This window comes from Lissotriton helveticus, chromosome 9 (assembly GCF_964261635.1).
Source record: "Lissotriton helveticus chromosome 9, aLisHel1.1, whole genome shotgun sequence".
In the NCBI taxonomy this organism is placed as follows: Eukaryota; Metazoa; Chordata; class Amphibia; order Caudata; family Salamandridae; genus Lissotriton; species Lissotriton helveticus.
The window spans coordinates 152,549,211-152,571,976 of record NC_136070.1 but is presented as its reverse complement, the minus strand read 5'-3'; the positions used below and the strand labels follow the sequence as shown (position 1 = coordinate 152,571,976).

The following is a 22,766-nucleotide window of genomic DNA, read 5'->3' as shown; positions in this document are numbered from 1 at the left end:
CCCATTCCATTGACGACCTAGTCGGTGACAGCCACCTCGACAGTGGTCAAGATGTCGACAGTAGTAGCGTCGTCAGGCACACAGCTGACGTTGACTGCATCATCACCTTCCACAAGGCCATCACCGTCCACGAAGATTTCACAGTCTACCAACGTTTCCGTTACTGGCACTGCCTACGGCTGCCCTGCCGAAGAGGGTCGCCCACGCCGTGTCATCATTGTTGCAGACAGGTATATCGTCGAGGCACCGCCATCAAGCCTGTCGACGGAGGGGAAAACCAGCTTGCTGCACCCACCAAAGCAAATATAGGACTTCTCAAAAATATCCCCTTTACCTCCAGCTTGTCTCCTGGACATTAAAGAGTCTGAGGATGTGGGCTAGTTTGGCCCTGCTTATAGTACCTCCCAGTTAAGGGTCACATGTCTGGACTCAGATGATGAGGATATAGAGGACAACAATCCATTTACTTACCTTTCAGGTGATTTTTCATTCACGAATCCTTCTAGGAGCATTATCCCTATGATGAACGAGAGGAAGAACGCCATCACCTACGGTAACCGTCTGTTAATGTTCACGTTTCATTAGTTTCAGACTTACAACACATGAGAGGCAACTAATATAGATGCTTGCCTGATGCTAATACTGCTCGACTGCCTTCGCCTCCTCAAGAGGTTCCTATTGCTACTCTTGCAGGCCAGAACACTCCAAAGTCTATAAGGGAAAGGTTATTGCCTCCATCTCTCATCATCGCAGAGGACACCCAGTATACGGATCACTAACAGATGAAGGTGAGATCCATACTGATCTGGACGTTCATGATGAATGGAACGATTATATTGCCTCCATACTGCCATTTCCTACCGCTCCATCTGCAGATTCACTACCAGCAGATATTGGTGGTTTTCATGATTTATTAGAGCGTGCCTCCAAGAGCTTTGATCTTCTTTTGCCAGCTAAGCTTGCTGAATGTTTCCTCTATGATTTCAAACCAGGCACTCAGTGTGCAATTAGAGCAATTCCCATAGTGGATTGTTTTGTGGCAGGAGAACCTCAAGCTCATGAGAACATCTTGAATCTATGCCAGCTGTTGTGCCAAAGCTAGGCAAAAAGTATAAGGCCCCTGAGAACTCGCCCACAAGTCTTGTTGGTTATCCTAGGGTGGATTCGGTCAGTATGCAGACAGCACAGCGTCAAGCCAAAAATCCATCATCTCCATGTACGACTCCATCGGATAAAGAATGATGCCATCTTGACAACACCAGGCCAAAGGTTTTTGCTCTGGCGGCCACCTCCATTAGAGCCTTCAATGCTATGGCTATACTTGTGAGATATGACTGATAGATGTGGTTGGACATCTCCGTCTGTTGGAATATCTACAGTAGTGTGAGAAGGAGTCTAAAGACATTCTGTCTGAAGGTGAAAAAGCCTCTTCTGAGCTCATCAAGGTTGCCATGGATGTGTCATCCACTGCATTTTGCCAGATGGCAGGAGCAGCAGTGCTGTGTCAACAGGGATGCTTGAGGGCTTCTACCTTCCATCCAGAAGTGCAAGCCAAGGTACTAGATGTGCCCTTTGATGTGGAGTGTCTGTTTGTGACGCACATAGATGAGGCGTTCTAGTCCATTAAAGAAGACACAAACAGCCGCTTTCAGCCCTTTCAAGAAAGGGTTCTAGGCCAATACCTATCTCGGCAGCAATATCACCAGTGGCACCTCCCTTATCCCCAACACACCTACCAAGCATCGTTTTATAATCGAGCCTAACCGATTCAACCCCACGCCTTCTTATTCAAGACCCTTGGGGCGTAAAGGTCAACAATCAGCAGGGAAACCTCAAGTCTCCAACAGAAGGCAATGAGAATAGTCAGGCCCCTGCCACCATAGTTCCACTTCATTATAGTCCCACCTTCTCCAAATTCTTCAAAAAATGGAAATCCATCTTGTCAGACAAGTGGACCTCAAATGTTCCTCCATGGAAATCGCCTCTTTGTCATCTCTGATCTCAGAAAATACATTTGATCGATTCTTTTCAAGATAGCCATAGAGGAATACCCTGCAACCAATACACTCGAGGGTTTTACTCCCACTTCTTCCTCATCAAGAAGAAGACCGGTAAATGGAGGCAGGTCATGGACCTCAGGTTACTGAACAAGTCGGTCAGGATACTCTCACTACAAGAGATCCTTCTCATGAAAAAATGAGATTATCTAACCTCCCTCGATCTCCTCAATACTTATTTCCACATTCCCATACAACCTCAAGCATCAAACATTTCTCAGGTTTGAAATGGCAGGGTGCCATTACCAATTCAAAGTGCTGCCGTTCAGTTTAAAATTTGCTCCCAGAGTCTCCACCAAGTGCATGGCCCTGGAAGCAGCCTACCTACGACTTTCTGGTCACCAGGTGTTTCCCTACTTGGATGACTGCTTAATAAAAGCTCCTACCTTTCAGGTGGCCGAAATTTCCACACAAGCCATTCAGTATCTCTTCCAGTCTATTGGGCTTTGTCTCTATCAGAAAGAAATCATCTCTCATCCCTTCCAAATCTGACTTTTCTAGACGCATGCCTCGACACAGACCTCAACAAAGTCTTTCCCACTCATGTAAGGATTTTACGTCTCCAGGATATGGCATGGCTTCTGTCCTCAAAAAAGTAAGTTTCTGTGAGAGCATACAAGTGCATGCTGGGATGATATCCTCTTGCATCCCGTTGATCCCCAATTGCTGTCTCCGCATACGATAGCTGTAGAAGCAGCTGGATGCACAGTGGGCTCAGTCTCAGGGATTGTTCGACGACAAAATGTAGGAATCTGGCTCTGTAAATACTAGACCTAAGTGAGGTATAGTGTACACAGGGTCCAGTGGATCCCCAGAGGTACAGTAGAGGCTAAAGTAGATAATACCTTACTCTCTTTTGAGGTAGTGTGTTTGAGCAGCCAGGCTTATCAGAGGGTAATGTTAAGCATTTGTTGTACACACTCAGACAAGAAATGAGGTCACGCACTCAAAGACTGAATCCAGACCAATAGTTTGTATAAAAAGTTGTTACTTTGTTATTTTTATTACTAGAACCAGCATTTTCTCAGTAGCAGGTAAGTATTACTTTCAATACAATAATACCTTTCAAGATACAGCGTGTGCTGGTTTTGTAGGAGTATGCAAGCAACTTTGCAGTAGAAAAAATGCGTTGTAAGCTCTATAGAATACTGGTAATTACTTTAGATTACTTTCTAGTTACTTTTTAGTTATTTTTCCAGGTTAGGGCAAAACAAACTAATAACAGTTAAAATCAAAGTTTAGGCTTTGCAGTACGTCAGTAAGCATGCTAACTCTTTTTGGACCAGGAGGCTGGACGAAGGCGACCAACAGCTGAACAGATAAGTTGCATAGCTGGGGGACACCTGGGCACTGTCTGCTGGGCTCCCCAAAGTCTGGGGCGGAGAATACAGGGGTGCATTTCGGTGTTTGGTTTCCTTAGCTGGATCCAGTCAGGGGGACCTTTCGGACAGAGGCTGCAGGCGTCGAGGAGAGGTCTTGCAGAGGTCAGCCAGCGGTACAGACGCGGTCAGGATTGCCGGGGAGACGTCGCAGGGGACGTGGTTCACTCAGGCAGTGGGCGTCGAGTTCAGAGTGGCGCAGTGTCGCAGATCCACCTGGATCCGGGATTGATGCTGGTTTCTTTGCTGGACAAATACGGTGTCCACGGGAGACTGACGTCCTTGTTAAATACAGCACAGGCCTTCTGGGATTCTTGAGGTTGCTGGCTGCGGGCCATGCCGATTTCTGCAAGCAGGGTCGCTGGAGGAGGAGACAGGCCGGCAGGCCTGGGGCCAAGTCAGTCGTCGTCTTCTCCTTCACTGCTGCAAGGCTCTTCGGTCCTCCTTCTTAGGTCGTTTAATCTGAAGAGGCAAGGTTCAGGGGTTCCCCTAAATACTGCATTTAGGGTCGTTAAGGGATGTGTAGTTCGAGGCCAATGAGTCCCTTCTCTAGGGTGTCTACACCCCTAGACTCTATTATGCCACCCTCCAGTGGGAGTGGGGCATAGACCTCTTCCGTATTCGTTGAGTCCCCTCATCTTCAAGATGAAGGGGACTGAAATGCGTGCTTCACTTCGCCTCCCCCATCTGAGCTGTCGGTTTGGGAAAGGTAGGCAAACCTCCCTTCCTGGCTAGGTTTTCCCAACGATTCTCCTTCCCAAAATGGAGGTCACAACCGGTGGGGACCAGTTGCTGATACCGGCAAAAGGCTGGGGGCAGCTAACAAAGGCGGCAGGTCTTTGAAGCTTCTCCTTCATGGACCCTGCCCATCCTGGGAGAGAAGGTATCACCTCTGCCCAGGATGGACTTTGTTTCAGGACCTGGAGAGCGGAGGCTCTCTACCCAGGGTCCAGACACCTGTCTGGTGGTGGCAGATGTCTGGTAGCCAGTCAGGAGCTACGCCAGGGCTGGCAGTTTTTCAGGGGACATCTCTAATTTATTTATTTATTTATTATGCAATTTGTATCGCGCAAACTAAACCCGAAGGTGTCAAGGCGCCTATCAAAAAAGATCAGAATTGCAAGCACCACTACTCTCTAAGATGCTCTCTGAGTGCATTGTATATTAAATCCCACACCGGCATCAGTTTGGGTTTAATATGCTGAGAAGTTTGTTACTAAACTTCCCATTTTTCAGTGGAGCCATTCTGGGGCTGTGGAGTTCAAAATGACAAGGGACTTGTAGGTGCACCCATCATCAGCCAGGCCAGATCTTCCCTCACCATTCTTTATCTCACTTCGCCACCCCAGTTCAGACCCAGGGTGCTTGTTTCCAGTCCAGGGAAGACCTGGCTTGGCAGTTCCGTCTTGACTGTTCCTATGAGGCACAGGGTCAAGACTGATTTGCATATGGCTGGGTCTGAACTGGGGTGGCTAAGTCAGCTAAAGAATGATAATGGATTCAACCATCCCTCTTTGGTTTTTCTTCCGCTTCTCCCTTCTCTTTTCACTTTCTCTTCCGTTCCAGTCATTCAGTACTTTGTTTACAACCGGACTCAATGTCCAAACTGGTTATATGACAATGATTTATGCTAAATCAAATATTGAATAAGTGGCTATTTTTGTAATCTAACAACCTTAATGAACCATATTGTAATTACATTCCAGCCAATGGATCCTTTTTATTGTCAGTTAGGCCTGTTAGAGCTTTATGGCCTGAACGGATTTTAATCTTTTCATAATATACGTTGTTGGTTTAGTCATTTTCTAATTGTTTTTATGTATTGTATGTGGCAAGATTTCAGTTTTCTTGTGTTTGTGAAGGTTTTGTGCTGTTGGTCACAATTTGTATTTTGTATGTTCTATCTTAGTGCTGTCTTGTTGTTTACTTTTTGTACATATGTTCATATGTGTTTTTTTGATTGTTTCATATATATGTTTTTATATGTATTTCTTTTGTTGTTTTCAGCCCTGAAGAAGCTCTCCGCAAGGGAGTGAAACGCGTTGGCTGATTTATGAATTGGGAAGGTTCTTAACATTTATAAAAATAAAGGAGTGACTTTTTCCATTTACTCAGTTGTACTGGACTCTTATGAGCTGCGCACCCGCAATTTGACCTAAGGGTTTCGTGGTCTGGACCACAGATACGCCGTTCAACGGTTGACATAGGGGTTGGTTGCATAGCGATCCTACTTTTGGGAACTGGTGTGAGGTGCGGCATCGAGTGCCCGCCGGTGCTGTCTTGTAACATAAGGTAGGACAAGCCCTGATGTGTGTGGCATGTCCTAATAGTGAATTTTTGTTTTTCACTATTGCAAGGCTACCTGTTTTTCATAGGCCAGAATGGACTGTTAGAGTTATTACATCTTATAATCCTAACTGTCTCAGAGAACATGGTAGAAATTCGAGTTTAGTATGCCTGAACTCTGAATAATAAAACGCATCTTTTAGTGGAGTTGGTTTTAATATTCTGTGTTTGCAAATACCACTTTTAGAGAGTAGGTATTTGCTCATCTAACCATTCAAACCTGCCTCTGCTAGGTTGTTTATTCCTATGTCTGGTTTTGTGAGTGACAGGGCAGGGGAATTCCAAGAGACCGGCTGAGTCACCGGTGGTGAATAGAGAGATCTGCATCTAGATGGGAGGGAGGAATTGCACCTGAACCTTGAAAAGGGCTGTGCCTGCCTTCCACAATGCTGGCTCCACCCCCTGGGGAGTTGCTGATGTCTCTGCCCTGCACCCTGAAAGAAGAGAAGGAGTCCTGTAAACAAAGTGCTCCAGGACTGTACTTGCCTTCCACAATGCTAGATCCACCTCCTGTGGGACGTCTGATGTGCCTGTCCTGCACTGTGAAAGGAAAGGAGAAGTCTGGTAAACAGAGTGCTTCAGAACTGGTTTGGACTGGGCAAAGGCCCCTCTTCCCTCCGAGAACAAAGGATTTTGGGTATAAATATTGGGACCCTGATCCCATGAAATTAGATCACTTTGGACTACAAGAGGAAACCTTTACTGAGGAGAGGACCCTGAAGGAACTGAGGTGAGACTATTCCCAAGCTGAAGTGCTGCTTGGGGGATTGACCTGCAGTGGTTGCCTTACTGCCAAAGGAAGGAGAAAGGAACTTTATGTACTTAGCTTTCAACTTGTGAAGGATCTCCAAGGGCTTGGAAAAGAGCTTGCCTCCTGCTGAAGTCTCAGGGACAACAGACTTCACCCCCCAGCTCCCCAGAGTTCTTTGGAAGTGCCGGCTGCTGTTTTGGACCTTCTGAGGAACTGCGTGTCGCAAGGAGCTGGAAGCGCGAATCAACGAGAAGCGTGTCGCCATCGCAGTGCCTGCCGTCGCAACTCCGAAGGAGGGTGTCGCCGCTGGAACTGTCGCACTGCACCGCATCGGAGGGAACCGTGCCGCAACGAAGAGGAAGCGCATCGCCGCTGCTGCCGTCGCTACTCCGAAGGAGGGTGTCGCCGCTGTAGTTGTCGCACTGCACCGCATCAGGAGAAGAATCTCGCAACGAGGTCGGAGCGTGTCACCGTCGCTGTGCCTGCCATCGCAACTCCGAAGGAGGGTGTCCCCGCTGGAACAGTCGCATTGCACCGCATCGATGAAGAGCACCTCGCATCCCGAGAAGTGCGCCGCCGTCGGAGCTGCTGCCGTCATATCTTGGATGTCGCCGCTGTGGTTGTCGCATCGAGCGGAAGCTTCACGCATTGTGGGAGAAGAGCGTTGCCGCTGGAGCTGTTGTCGTCGCATCGTAAGGGTGTCGCCGCAGCAGTTCACGCATCGAACCGAGGACTTCTACCATCTTAAAGTAATCGTATTGTGTATTTTTGTCGTTTATGGTCTTGTGGTAACTCTGTATAAAGTCTACTTATTTTTTCTATAAAACCTGTGTGGTGTCCATTTGTAGTGTTGTCACTGGATTACTCTATGTGATCACAACTGCTTAACTTACAACACCTCTGAAATAAAGCCCTTCTGCTCGTGCCAAGCTACCAAGGCGGTGAGCAGGGGTTATTTTAGGAGTGTAATCCCCTTATCCTGACTCGAGGAGAGGGTCCCTATTTGTCACATGTACCTTCCTGTGCCAACTAGAGACCCCCAAATATAACAGGGACCAATATGTCCCGATAAGCAGCATAGTACTCCTGCGGGAAACCGTCAGCCCTGGTTTTTTCCCGGCTTTTAGTGAAGAGCTTGCATTATGTATTTCTTCTGGGGTGAAGGGGAGGTCTAAGTCTGCCACCTCGGTCTCCGTGAGGCAGACCTTCGATTGGCTAAGCATGTCTGGGAGGGAAGCGTCAAGCTTACGAGCGAAGTACAGGTGGGCGTAGTAGTCCGCAAATGCCTGTGTGATTGTAGGTGACATGTGCTTGATGGTCCCTGAGAGGTCACAGACTTCAGGGATTATCCGGTTTGCCAGAGGATAAGAGATCGGGCTATGCTGCAGCCTCCTGTTCTTATCGCCCTAGCCGTACACTCGGGTCACAGAGGAACACCACAGCATCTTGACTGACTCTAGAGAGATACGTTTGATCTCCTCGCGTATGACCGCGAGTTGCATGTTTCACAATTCATGTGGGGTCCCGTTTTGTGCTGTTTCCAGCTTTGTTGCTTGCACCTCGAGAAGGATCAGACGGCTGTTCTGAGTCAGCTGTCGTGCTTGAATCTGACCTCTGGCTACTCTGCGGAGGGTAGCTATACTTGCCTCCCAGAGGGTGCTTGGGGAAGGGACTGATCCTAGATTAGGAAGGAAATATTAGTGCAGCTCCTTCCCTATCACTTTCTTGACCTCCTTGTCCTGCAGAAATCCGATGTTTAGGCGCCACACTGGGCGCGGCGTGTCAGGGGTTTCACCTCGGTATAAAAGTAGGGCTGAGTGATCTGAGATTCCCCGGGGGAGGATGGCAATGTTTGATTCCCTTTGGCATTCAGGGGAGGGCATGAAGATCATGCCAATACGCGAATGTGTGTGATGTGCTGCCGAGGTGTGAGTGTATTGAGAGCCTCAGGGGTTCCAGACTCTCCTGACATCGCATAAGCGCAGGGCAGTTGTCCAATCAACCAGTTTTTTTGCGTTTGTTATCCTAGCAGGCGAGGGTGTGCCAGTCATGTCGAGCATTGGTTGCATGACTGCATTAAAGTCGCCCCCGATCACCATCTGTCCCAGGGGTAGGGAAGATATAATGTCAGTGAGCTATTGCAGCGAGGAGGCAAGCGTAGCTGGTGGGATCTATATGGATACCAAGATGAGGGTGCTCCCTTCCAGCGCCCTCGTTACGGTCACAAGCTGACCCAGGGTATCTGTATTAATGTGGTTGGGAGTGAAAGGGAGCCCTCATCATAGCAGAATTGTGACCCTCGCTCGAACCAAGAGTGCCACACCCTATCGAAGTAATATTGGCCAAGGAAGGGGCACTGAGTCCCCAGGAGGTGGGTTTCTTGGAGTAGGAGTATGTCAGGGGCGTGTCGTTGGGCATACTTTAGGGCTACTGTCCGTTTAATGCGGTCCAGCAATCCATTTATATTCCAGGATAAAATTTGGAGGGGCTTACTCTTAGCGAGTGTCCACGTCATACCAGGTGAATGGAGCAGATGGGACAAAGGACATTGGGTCCCCGGAGGACTGGAGCAGTTTTGCGCGAAAGTGTAGTTGCAGTCTACGCCCTGTGGCATGTGTGGTCGCAGCGCTTACGCTATGGTCAAGTGTTGGGGTGCTGTAAACAATGACTAAAAGAAGCCTTGACAAATCCAAACATAAAACGAAACAGAAGACAATGGTCCTAACCCTCCCCGCCCTACCTCCCTTCAACCCCCACTCTATACTTCTGGAACTGAAGCATCTGTCTCCTTGCAAAATAGAAAATAACAGGCTAAACTAAAACATTTCGCTGAGAGTTGCGTGGTGGACCCTTCCTTAATATCGAATATAATGTTAGCATCGGCAGATATCACTGAGTACCGTAATTCCGTGGGATATATTTCCCATGACTCATCCCGTTGGGACCTCCCAGTTCTGCCTCCCAACAATTACGCTGGTTCCTCAGATTGCAGGGCTGGTGTAGTGATCTGAGTCTGTGACTGCCGGGTCTAAAGTCTTGAAGGAACTCATTGCGGGGGATAGTTTATCCGCAGAACCGTCCTGATGTCGGGGTTGGGAGTCTGACTGGCTGGCGGTGACACCTGGTCCCTGGGCAGTTGCGCCGAGTGACCTAGATGCCTCTTTGCACGTTCATCTGCCCCTGCGTGATTGTGTGCACCTCCTACGTTGTTTAGGGGACGTTGGGCCGGTTACTTGGGATCTGGACGACCCAAGCGAGGATGCGGACCGGGAGGGGTCGTTCTTCAGTTAGCCAGGTCCAGGCAGACTGCAGAGACTCAAAGAAGTGTGTTTTATTTTGGAATACAACCCAGAGACGGGCTGAGAAGAGGAGTCTGTATTGGAGGCCTAAATTGCGAAGTTTCTGTTTGACCTCTGTGTAAGAGCGACGCTAGGCCTGAACTTCCTTAGTATAGTCTGGGAAAATCATTATGGTTTGATTCTGGAACTTCAGGATGCCTTGGGCCCAGGCTGCACTCAGGATAGCGTCCCTATCTTTATAGTTTAGAATCCGGGCGATGATGGGGCGGTGTGGGGCGCCGGGAGGTGGTTTAGAGTCAAGAGATCGATGGGCATGTTCGATAGCGAATCCTAGCGACTTCACGTCCTTGGGCATCAATGGTGCCAGCCAGATTTCCAGAAAGACTGCCGTTTGGTCGCCTCTGGCCCCTTCTGCAAATCCCACCAGGCGCAGGTTGTTACGCCGTGACCTATTTTCGGCGTCTTCAGCCCTTTCGTGTAGTTCATTAGTATGGGCTCGCAGGTGCGTTACTTGGTCTTTCAGCTGGCAGATATCGTCTTCGGCTGTGGAAATGCGGGATTCCACTTCTGAGATACCAGCGGTGGCGTTGCGCTAGTCTTGACGAATGAGGGTCACATCTACGTGGACCTCTCCGATCTTTTTCTCCACCAAGACCTGAGACGTGCTGATGGCTTGCAGGATTGCAGTGAGATCGGCCCCTGGGAGAGACGAGCCCCCAGACACCCGTTCCGCCGGGCCTGGTTTGCTTGTGGTATACTGGTCCAATTAAGTCTGGGTCTGGGTAGTGGACGACTTGAGGGCCCCGTCCTTCCCCATCTTGGATGTTGAGTGGAGCTTGTGTCTATTCGACTGGCAGTGTGCCGCAGCGCAGGACCCAAGCAGCGATTCAGGGGAAGGCCTATACCCCCCTCTCAGGAGGTGGTGTGAAATAAGACAGTGTCCGGTCTTCTGGCTAGTGCTCACAGCTGTCGATGCTTCACGGGTCAAGGTCTAGGAGACGGGCTGCCATCGCCCACCCCCGGGTCCTCCAGGGTTATGAGCGTCGATGGCAGCTCTAAGCCCTAGGGGTGAGTGCACTTCCACGTTCCTGGTCAGGCAGGTTGGTTGGAGGGGTGAATGCCGGGTAGAAAGCAGTGGTCTTGGTCGCAGCCCTGGTGCAGAAAGAGCAAGGATCTCTGGGCCAACACCCCATCCCCCCCATTGCGGGATGTTATCAGCCAGGACCCCGGGAAATATCCCAGGAGAAAGCGGAGGTCCGCCCCGTGGAGAGTGTAGGTCGGGAGAGGCTCCTCCGGAGTTAAGGGCAGGTCTGGAATTCGAGGTCTGCTGGGGCGTTTCTCAGTCCCTCCACCCCTTTCGTGCTGTCTCCAAGGCCTGGCTCACCTCCCTGTTGGTCTGGATGGTCTCTGCTTCAGGTCTGACTGGCGCACATGTCCGGTTCCAGCAACTCCCACCAGGGCCTGTCTCGCACAATCCTCTGGCTATGAAGGGTCAGCCGAAGATAGGGGAGCAGTACGCAGCACAGCCTCCTCGGTCATTTGCTGCAGTGTGAGACTCAGTCCGGTCAGGTCTCCCAGCGGCCGTGTCCTCAGAACAGCTAGGTCTGAAGTGCCTTGGGGCCTTCAGAGTAGGTCGGATCTTTTGTTTTGTCTCTATTTTGAAGGGGCCTGAAGCTTGTAGTCTGGGCCAGCTGAGAGAGTCTCTCAGGCTTCGCTGCCCGGCGGGGCCTCTCTGCCGGTGTGGTGCTGAGATCAAGGGTAGGGCAGATGAGGCAGCTTGAGGCGCATAGATGAGTCCCTGGGTTTTGCCAAGTTCCAACCCGTAAGTGGGTTCCCGGGGAGCGCAGGGTCAGGCGGATGTGGTGGCCCCTCAGCCTCTATTGCCGGATCGGGAAGTCTCCCCAGACCGTGTGCCCCAGGGCTGCCAAAGGCAGGAAACACTCACCACCACCTTCCGGACCGCACAGCATGGGGCACAGTCTCCCAAGACCGCGTGCCCCTCTGCGGTCTTATTGGTGTCAGTAGCCTGGTCCACTCAGGCCTCCGTTGTGTGGTACATGAGCCCTGGTGTCATCTCACATCTCCAACTGCGACTTAAGTCAGACCAGCAGTGTAGTAGGCTCCAGATGCCCGGCCTTCGTCGGATCCACACCCCGCCTGGATGATCGCAGCCCCAAGCCGCAGGCCATGCCGAACTCCGCCAGGGGGTCAGCAGGTAAGGCTCCGGGCAGCTGTCAGCTCTCACTCTCGTTGGGTGGGCTGCGGTGTGTCTCAGGCCTCTACATCGGTCTCCGACCGCAGGAGATCTGCAGCGAGGGTCGGCTCAAGGCAGCGCACAGGACGCAGATTATCTCAATTGTCTTCAAGGGCTGATGGCCCAGGCCTCAAGCGCCCGCCAGTTTCCAGTTATGGCCAGGTGTGTCATGGCTTGGTGTAGGCCCCGGCGAAATCCCTGAGGGTGGAGAAGATGGTGTGCCCCATTAGTGGGCTGTAGTGGAACTCCGAGGCCTGAAGACTCTGGTCTGCAGCAGGCGGGCACCCCAGGGATTCCAGTTGCCCCAAACTAATGGCGCCGCGGTGAGAGATCTGTTTCTGCAGATGGGGCGTGAGTGAGACTGCCGATGGCGGAGGGGTTCTGAGCCCGCCATCTTGTCGCCCCAAGCCACGCCTTTCCGAACTTGATTATTTTTCTGGTAGATTTTGCGTATGATACTTGTTTAGTGGGAAAGGTGGTCAATAACTGTATGATAGTGGCCAGTAAAGCTGCTAAACCCCAGGTTTTTTTGTCTGGTAGAATCCCTCTACTCTTATGGGCATGAGTTCATCAAGGGAGTATCAAAGAAGAAACCTTTTTGCATTCAGACCTCTTGGATTGGGATCTGGAACTCAGTTAATGCCTTCAGCATCACTTCATGCACCTATAATAAAAAAACTGAGTTTGAAGTACCTTTAATTTCCTGTCTATTTGAAACATGGTTGTTCTATATTATATTCTATATGAGAGGCATCTCCTCAAGTTAAACGGTGACAAGACCGAGATCGTCATTCTGGGGAAGAATAAAGATCTTTGGGGCCCGCAACACTGGCCCCTTCCCCAGCCGGCCTCTGTAGTTCGCAACCTCGGATTTCTTATAGACGACAAACTCTCTATGAGGCAGCAGGCCACTAAGGTGGCCGCCATCTGTTTTACTACCTTGAGATGGCTCCAGAAAATCCTATGGATGATGCCCCATGCTACCAGGAGAACCGTTGTCCAGGCGTTAGTAACTTCTCGCCTGGACTATGGAAATGTCCTTTATCTCGGCGCCGACGTCTCTACCATCAACAAACTCCAGGTAGTACAAAATTCGTCGGCCCGACTTCTCTGTAACATTCCGAGGAGATCTTCGGCCTCACAGGCTCTTCGTGATCTACACTGGCTTAGGGTCCCAAGCCATATTAAATTTAAAGCCCTGTGTTATCTTTTTAAAATTAAGCAGGGCTCGGCCCCAAAATATCTACAGAGTCTTGTTCAACCTTACATACCCAGTCGCTCATTAAGATCTTCTGCTAATGGCGATTTTGTTGTTCCAAGATTCAAACTTGTAAAGATGGGGGGTCGGTCTTTCTCCCATCTAGGCCCCAAAGCCTGGAACGCGCTACCATCCGCCCTGAAATCAGAGACAGACTTGTTCTGTTTTCGGAAAAAACGTAAGACCCTACTCTTCCAATAGATTTATCCTGTCGCTCTAGCTGGTTCACGGTATTGTTGCTGTGTCTTCTCTTTCTCTTTTGTCTATCCCTGGCGCCGGGAAACCCACTGCGGGTAGCTGTTGCGCATTACAAGTTCAAATAAATAAATAAATATATTGCTTTACGATTGGCACAGCAAATATAGATTTTTGGGATATTGACTGACAATTATTCCAGTTAATATTTATAGTTCTTGCTAGTGGATATGATAAAAATCAGCCCTCAAGAAGCAATGTTTGACATCTCTGCGTGTAATCATCATACTTTGGAACATTAGAATTTGTACATTGCAAAAGACACAGTCAAGTGGTTCATTGCGATCTGTCTGTTTCCAGGCCCCACGTGCCTTGTTTGCTCTTCTTGGTAAATGTGGCTCCCTCTGTTTTAAGTCTGGTTTTGCAAAGGGGTTCGGTACAGAGTGAAGTTCTTCTCTTTGCATACAGCTGCTGAGAAATTGGTATTTTCTCTCAATTGCATAGCATGAAGAGAAGCCTGGGTCAATAAAACCAACATAATTAGTTCCACAACACCGTAAGCCGTTGGAAATATTCTGGCAGTTAAAAAGGTTCCATGGAGGTGAACAGTAATTGTTGCTGTATTGAGAACTTGAAGAGAATTTCTAAATTCTGTGTCACCCTATAAAAGACAAAAGTGACACATGATCAGTGGCAGACTTTGGGCTTGATAACAATTGGCCTGCAGAAATCCAGGACAAATGGCACACCCAATTATTTGTAGTTGTGCATGGTTTGTAAATTAGCATTTCCCTTAGGTTTACGGGGTGACCTCTAAGGAAAAATTAGAGGTAAAGCAAGAAAGTGCAAAGGAGTTGAACGAAGACGGATGGCTTTTCCTTGCTTGGGCCCCCAAATCTACACTCTTCTCAGCCTGGGTTCGCTTCACCTAACTGGCTACCCACCCAAGCAAGAAGGAAATAAATAGAGAGAGAAAAGCCTCACATTCCCAAAAGAAGAAAACAAATCCTGCCCTAATGATCCCCAAAAGCATGCTTTTATAGCCCAGTGAGGTATGTGCGAGTGAGAAACCACCCGCCTACATAGCGACCGGTCATTCAGGTCACTTGCCTGAGACCATGTCCCGATAATGCGGCCATGGCTATCCCTTCCGGTGGGCCTTCCCCTGGGTTAGTTAGTACTACTTGCCTGCTCCACGTCTTCCCGTCTTTGGTCTGGTCCTCGCTTCTTTCGCTCGCCTCCACCCTCGGGACTAGCTGCTTCAGCGTCAGGCTCGCTCGTTGATCTCTCCAGTTGCCACCTCCTGGCGTTCTTCCTGGGCTGAGCGTGTCTATAGGTCCAGGCCCATTAAGGACGTCAAACACACCTTCACGACACCCCCGTGGCACCCATAGTCCTCCTCCTGGGGCGCCCTGTCACATGCACATTTGTATAATCTCTCTGTATGTTTAGCAAAATGTCTGTGAACGAAACACGTTATGTTGTTATAACTGCAGACTTCGTGTTAAACTCTGTAAGATCTTTCACTGAAATAAATATATTCTCACAAAAAAGGTGATTTAGGGGAGCCATCTAATTATAGGCCTATCAGCCTCATCGATAATGCTCAAAAAATCTTTTCAAAACAAATCCTGATGAGACTCTTGGATTGGGGTGATACCCAAGGGATTTTATCTCCCCTCCAGGAAGGATTTAGACCAAGAATTAGTACAATAGATTACATTTCTAGATTCATTGTTTAATATTGGAAATGCATTTTACTCCAGAAACAACAACTTTACGTGGCATTTACTGGCCTTGGAGTGGCGTTTTACCTTATACCACGATCGGCCCTCTAGCAAGCCCTGATAAACATGGGTGCCCCAGTCAACTTGGTGTAATCGATAAATAGATTACTTGTGAATATTTTTGCACAAGTTTGCTGAGGTCCAAATGGAGAATTTATGGGTTGTATTCCCATAGAGCGAGGAGTTTGCCAGGGCTGCGTGCTAGCGCCTACCCTATTTTTTTTGTGTATTAATGATGGTGTGGACACCCTAGAGTATTGCAGGAATGACTCAACAATTTTGAATAACAAAAAGAGACCTATTTTACTTTTTGCTGAGGATTCTCTCCTCATATGTAAATCTCCAATGGGTCTCCAAATTTTAATTGACACGCTTTGTAATTCAAGAGGCTTAGAACTAAATATAAACAAAACTAAGTTTATGGTTTTTGGAAAGTGGAAAAAGGTAAGTCGTAGTATTCATGCAGGGGGTGAGGCCCTGGGCAGAATACAGAGTTTTGATTATTTGGGGGTCAGACTTAAAGACAATTTAGGGTGGACAAATCAATTGGAGAAATCTAAATTAACTACTGAACATAGATCCAATGCTATTTTAAGGTTTTATAATTGAACTAATTTGAGTGCTATTTCCCGTGCTGTGGAAGTTTACTGAGCAACAGCCCAGGGAGCTGCTCTTTATGGGGTGGATATATGGGGCTATGGTAATTTACAGCTGTTAACCACTGCTGAAACAGCTTTTTTAGAAGGTTATTAGGTTTACCATTTAGTACCCCATTAATCCCCATGTACCTCGATGTCGGAATAAAAAAAGTTGCTAACCGGACTATCTTGAAAACTTTAGTATATTGGATCCAACTTTGGTCTACACCAGAACTTGTAGTCTTTAAAGACTCACTTGTAGAGGTAATGAACCTTTAGGTAGCCAGGAAAATGCCTTGGGTTCAATCCGTCTCTGGATAGTTTTCTAAAATCGGTATTCAGAACTTGTGGGATGAGCCCAATTCTATTTTAAAATCTGATATTGAACTACTTCAATTCAGGCATTGGGCTTATATAAATGATCAATCTGTTATGAATACCCACAATGGCCCTGCAACTATGACGTTCTTGGCCCATAAGCACTCCCCACTATTTGAAGAATTTCTAGATGTAATTTTTCCATCTTCAAATAGAAACTTGTATATAAGATTTTGCTATGGAATCTTACCACTGAGAATCCTTACAATCAAGAAACTGAAATTGGCCCCAATTGCGATCTGGCACCTGAAGATGAGAAGCAAGTACTTTTTTTTGTAAGGAGTACTATTATATACGCCATAAATGGCTAGTTCCCATCTGTCGTAGCATGGCCACAGGCAGTCACCTAGAAGCCTTTAGGATCCTAAAAAGTGATACTGCACAAAAATAGTATTTGCTGTAAGTACTTTTCGAGAAGCAATGTAGCACAAGAGATCGAAAGTCTTAAAGGCTTTGGAATGATGAGTCTCACTGGTTGATTTTTTTCCATTATGTGTTGCAGTTAATTTCATGTGTTTTATGCACTATGCACGGACACTTTATTGTATATTTGCACAGCCCATATATGGTATGCGAAGATAGAATTGCTTATGCATAGGAGGGAAATTGTTGCTGGTTTAAAACTAATGACTATAAAGTGAACCTGGTGGTCATAGGGGTTGATATTTTAAGCAATATATATTTTGATTTGATTGTACTTTTTATGAGAAGTTTTATTGTGTTTTTTAGTGTATTTTAACTGCCTGGAGGGAATTGTTGGAATTATGAACATTATTGTTATTATGAATTTCTTAATGAATTGATTGAAATGTTTTATGATAAGTGTGATGATGCTGTATTGGTATATATATGTCCTAGTGTTTTTCCCGCAAATTGATTATCCGTTTGTGCTAGTTTTTATTTGTTGTGTGTACTTTGATGGTTATTTAACCGAATAAAGTTACCAAAGTAAGTATATTCTTGTTGAATACTTGTGCTGTGGAATTTGATTTTTTTTGTTTTTTTGCTCAAATCTTTAGGAAAACATTTGCCTTAGTGAGTGGATTCTGAAACCAGTCAACAACAACACTGGCATATGTGTGGAAGGAAAACTGATGTAAGTATAACTGTTTCTTAGATTTCACTTCAGGCAACTAAATGTATTGCTTCAATTTTCTTCCTTGGCTTAAATTGTTGTTTGAAGTTTAACTGTTGCATAGTCTGAGTTGGTTACTGGGAATGAGGCTTTTTGGTCATGAAGGAGATGATTATTGGTTGATGGGCCTGACATGTTTGAAGTCCCAATGCTTGTGGGGAATTCAATCCGGACCAGAGGCTCAGATTATGCTTAACTCTTTCATTTATTCCACTTAGCAGCCTTATACATCACATTTTTATTTAAAGACTACAAATCCCACAAGTCTTTGCAACAAGTCAACAGTATAACCATAGAGTAAGTCCAATATAAGCCACATCAAGGAACAGCACTTCCTCTTTCTCCGCTGTTCAGCAGCCAGATACGTGGTTTTACTTCATGTTGTTATATCGGCCCTTATTATGGTGAATTGTTTAGCTTTGATTGTTTCACATTGATGCTTTAACTTGGATTGTAGTTAATGTGAGTAAGGGTCCACAAGTGCAACAGTGGCTTCGTCCGTGTGTGCGAGGCACATCTTGTTGCTACAAGACGTGCAGTGTGGTTCTCACCCCAGAACCGACTATGAGTCACGCCCCTTACCTCGCATTCCTGAAAAGGAGTTTAGAGACACTGTAGGCAGAGTATGATTCCCAGCTGGATCATAACCTCAAGGATGATTCATGTCCCCGTCAGGGAGCAGATGGCAATACTGGGGACGACTCGGATACCCCTGATGGAGATTTGGGTGGTAAACCAACTTGAAGTAAACCCTGGCGACCGGAAGCTGGTGCAAAGGAACCCAGGCTGGAGGGCTCAGACAACCATGAATCTGCAGGGTACCAGCCATGCTGAACCCGGAAGACATTTATGACCTCTGCTCCGCAAACTGAGTTCTGGCGCCAATGTTAGCGTGTTATGTGGCTGCCGCATCAGGAAGCTCATGGACCCGGAGATCCGAGGTCGCCTGAAGGCAGAATGCCCCAAGCCCTCATGGCAAGTGCCCATGACATCGACGCCAGGTTGGTGGCATTTATCACTAAGTTGGTGAAGGACCCTAAGAAGGGCCTGGACCATTCCTGTCCGTATAAAGTCATGGATGTTTTCAGGACACCAACTAAAATATTGTACATGGCAGAAGATGCCAGGGAGTCCGGCCATATGAGCGATCCTTCTCTCCGATCAAGGTGCGCTCAGAGTGCCTTTGTTTCTTGGGTAACGTAAATTGTGCATTATCAACAGTGCGCCGCCGTGTTGATAGAAATTGAAACTCAGCTAGGTGAATTGACCACCACTGAAGTCGACCCAGTTACAAATGGGGGTCTCTTTGGAGCACCTTTTACTATGACGTTGTTACGCATTCTCATTACATTCTCATCTCTGGATGAAGCCCAACAGTCGTTCAAAAATAACTTTAACCAGCACATTTTTTTAAGAAGAGGAAGGGGGCGCTGCTCTGGCCACTCATACAATTCCATACAGGACGTTTCATCCAGTGGCAAGACCACAAGAAATTGGGAGGGTTCTACCCTTCGAGAGGTCATGACAGAAAACATGGCAGCAAAGGAATTTTCGGAGGAGCCAGCAACGCGCCAGGTGGCACCACTGGTAAGCAATACTCCTTCCCTACTGGGGCTGGAGGTAGGATTATAATGGTTCAGCCACAATGGGAGTCCATAACAGGGGACTGCTGGGTGCTCCAAACTGTGAAGGGCTTCAACTTAGTTTTACGGTACTACACTCCCGACCCTGTCCTTTAGTCTTTTCACACAAACAGAGAGGTGAGAGTCCTTCTTGAGAAAGGGTCCATTAAGAATTGAACTAGTCATCCCAGGGGTTTCTTAATATGTTTCTGGTCAAGAAAAAGGACAAGGGTTTCAGACCAGTCATAAATCTCCGAAATTTCAGTCAACTTCAAAATGGAGGGCATCCACCTCCTCAGAGATGTTCTACTGCCCAACGACTGGTCGGTCTGGCTCGATCTGAAGGATGCCTACCTCACCATCCTGATATTTTCTCCCCACAGACTGTTCCTACAATTAGAGTAGGACGGCCAAATCTTCAAATTCACATGCCTGCCATTTGGTCTGTACTAAGCACCTTGGTGCTTCACCAGGGTGTTGAGGCCGGCGATGGAATGGCTCGGGAGTGAATCTGATAGTATACCTGGACGACATCCTTCTGATGCACCAGGAAAAGGTTGTTTTAACCTCACACCTTCAGATGACTCAGTATCCTTTACAAGATCTCGGCTTCATACTGAACACTCAGAAGTCCGACTTTGTGCCAGCACAGCGGATGACCTTTCTGGGGTTCGAGGCTGAGATGGTGCACCAGTGCCTCTGGTTACCCCAAAAGAATATGCTCCTAATTTGTCGGGAATTGTGAGAAACATTGCAAAGGAAAAACTTATCCTTCTGACTCCTGGCCCGGATTGTGCACCTTCTATCCTCATCGATCCAAGCGATCTTTCCAGGAACTTTGCATTATCTGGCCGTACTGCGCCTGAAGTCGGAACACCTCAGGAGAGGCCTGCCATACATGCAGGACATTTCTCTTTCCCCTGAAACTTGAAAAGAACTTAGGTGGCGGCATGACCATATGCAAGCCTGGAACGACAGAGCCATATTTGGATCGGCACCGGATCTGGCGATCTAATCGGATGCCAGTCAGCATGATTGGGGCGCTCGCTATATGGGTATTACCACAGACGGACAGTGGTCAGAACAAGAGGAGTCTCTCCACATCAACTGTCTTGAGCTCCTCGCCGAATTCTTTGCGATTCAGAGTTTGGTGTTCAAAAAGGTGTCCTGCACCATCTTGTTGAAGATGGACAACATATCGGCTGTGAGATATATTTAATTGCCTAGGAGGCACAAGGTCCAAGGTACTGGCCGATATGTCCAAGGACTTTTGGACCTATAGGCTGCATCACAAGTTGTCAGTAAACTCAATCAGTCTCTGGACTGACAGTCCACACACCTAAACAACTACAGAGCCTGGAAGCTGGGTCTCGCTCTTTTTCATAGTATGACATGGTGTGGCCCATGCCAAGTGGACCTTTTTGCGTCACGACTCATTCACCAACTTCCCCGCTTCTTGAGCTGGTGTCTGGACCCATTGGCGGAAGCGGTGGATGCCTTCCCACAGGATTTCTAGCCAGTTTATGGGGTATGCGTTTTCACCCGTTCTCGATGATAGCTAACTCATGGCGTGGTCAGACGTCAGAAGGAGGAGGTAATCCTGGTGACACCGCTTTGGAAATCACAAGTATAGTATACAGTTCTTCTGGAACTTTCTTTGGATTTTCCAATCCTACTTGTCAATTCCTCTTTAACTGACTGCCACTCATGGCAGCTTGCACCAGCTGGTTCAGGATGGGACTCTCCGACTGATGGGTTGGAGGATTACAGGGGATGTTGGGAGATCCCGGGTCTTTCGTCACAGGCTTCCTCCCTTATCAGAAGGGCCTGGGCAGACTCTACTGTTAAGAGACGTACCCCGGCATGGAGAAGATGATCTCGCTGGTGTCTGCGACGGTGTTGGATCCCATGGGGTGGATGTAGTGCACCTCATCAATTTCCTGTCAGAATTGGTGGGCAAAGGGTTGGCTTATTGCTCTGTCAATGCATGCAATTTCGGCGGGGCCATGTTCCTTTTCATGATGTCCTTGTAGGGGAACACCTATTAGTCTGTAGGCTCCTCAGGGGCATTTGCTTATCCTTTCCAACGAAACTGAAGCATTCTTCTTTTTGGGATGTGAATGTGGTACTCCAATTGTTGCAATCATGGCCGGATAATCCATATCTGTCCCATAATGAATTAACAGGTAAGCTGGCAGTCCTGTTTTGTCTCGTCTTGTGCAAACGAGTTTCTAACGATCGAGCCTTAGAGATCACAGCACTCATGTTCATTCTGGAGGGGGTGTCGTTCACTATTTCTCAGCACACCAAAAATGATACGAGGGTGGTCCGATACCCAGTATTCCCGGGTCATCCAAAATTGTGCTTGGTACCCTATATCAGGTGCCTATGAGTCTATGACAGAGGTATATAGACCACCTGGAACAGCTCAACTGTTTCTCTTCTTCAAGAAGATTTTCAAGCCAATCTCAGCCACGACAATTGCATGATGGGTGAGATGGATCCTGCAAGAAGCAGGTATTGATCGGTACTGCCGCCTTATGGGCACACTCCACCAGATGGGAAATGGCCTCAAAAGCCTTCTTCTTGGGAGCTGCCTAGTCTTCCGATTCCACATTTAAAACATTTTTTTCACAGAAATTACTGGCATGGTTTCACTGGTTGTCAACTGGCTTTCAACTAGCTTAATATCAGCCTCCGGTCCTGACATAGAAAATAACATTTCCTAGCTATTGTGAAGGAAAGTTTCAATTCTATTAAGGACGCAGAGGCGAGGATTATCCCTCCTATCTTGGTTGACACTTATTACCCGCCCGTGTCCTCTGAAGTCTTCTGTGTTAGATAAGTATATGCTGATTTGGGGGACCAATGGTAATGTTCAATTAATGCTTGGTTAAGTGATTTTGGTTTTAACTGTATCGATTGATGGGAGGATGATTCTAGTTCATTTTTGCATATTTCGACAGTCGCCAGTATTGCTGACATTGCAGATCATTTTAAAACTGTGTCATATGGTGAGATTTTATTGCTATCATATTTTCGTTTTTTACACAATCAGACCAGAAGCAGGAGTACTGAAAGAAAAGTGGACATCAGGATTTTTCCCTCAAAGAAAGAGAAAGTGCTGTTCCTTGATGTTGCTTAAATGGGACTTACTCTATGGTTATACTGTTGACTTATTGCACAGACTCATGGGAGTTACAGTCTTTAAATACAAATGTGTTGTTTTAGGCTCCTAAGTGGAATAATTGAGAGTTAATCATAATCCTTGCTCTGCATCCTTAATAGAATTGAAACTTTTCCTTCATAATAGCTAGGAAACTTTATATTCTGATAGTTACATTTTTAGATCCCTCAAAGCAGGTTGCAACACTGGAAACTATGTTGCTCCACTAGCTTCTGGGAGTGAGTGTTCCTGTTTTGTGTTCTGAAATATTTTGCTCAATGCTGTGAAAAACAAAATTAATGGATTTCTACAATTTCCACACTAAGGAACTGCTGTTACACCTTTCTTGTCTCACACAGAACTGGCACTTATGAACTATTGTTCCTAGTTTCCAAGAAAATGAAGGGCTCACTTGTGTTTAGGTGTAGGTTCTAGTTTCGTGACAGCTAATGAAGAGTAGGTGAAAGATCAAATACAGAAACATGCTTCCTTAACACAGCT

At 47.3% G+C, this 22,766-nt stretch overlaps 1 protein-coding gene across 4 annotated transcripts in view; it reads left to right on the top strand.

The window, feature by feature from the left end:
• MIS18BP1 (MIS18 binding protein 1) overlaps positions 1-22,766 on the top strand; it is a 538,190-nt gene that overhangs the window by 68,720 nt on the left and 446,704 nt on the right. For all 4 annotated transcript variants that reach the window (XM_078659687.1, XM_078659685.1, XM_078659686.1 and 1 more), the window contains exon 5: positions 17,362-17,438. In XM_078659687.1, the coding sequence (XP_078515813.1) occupies positions 17,362-17,438 (77 nt within the window). The remainder of the gene's footprint in view (positions 1-17,361; positions 17,439-22,766) is intronic.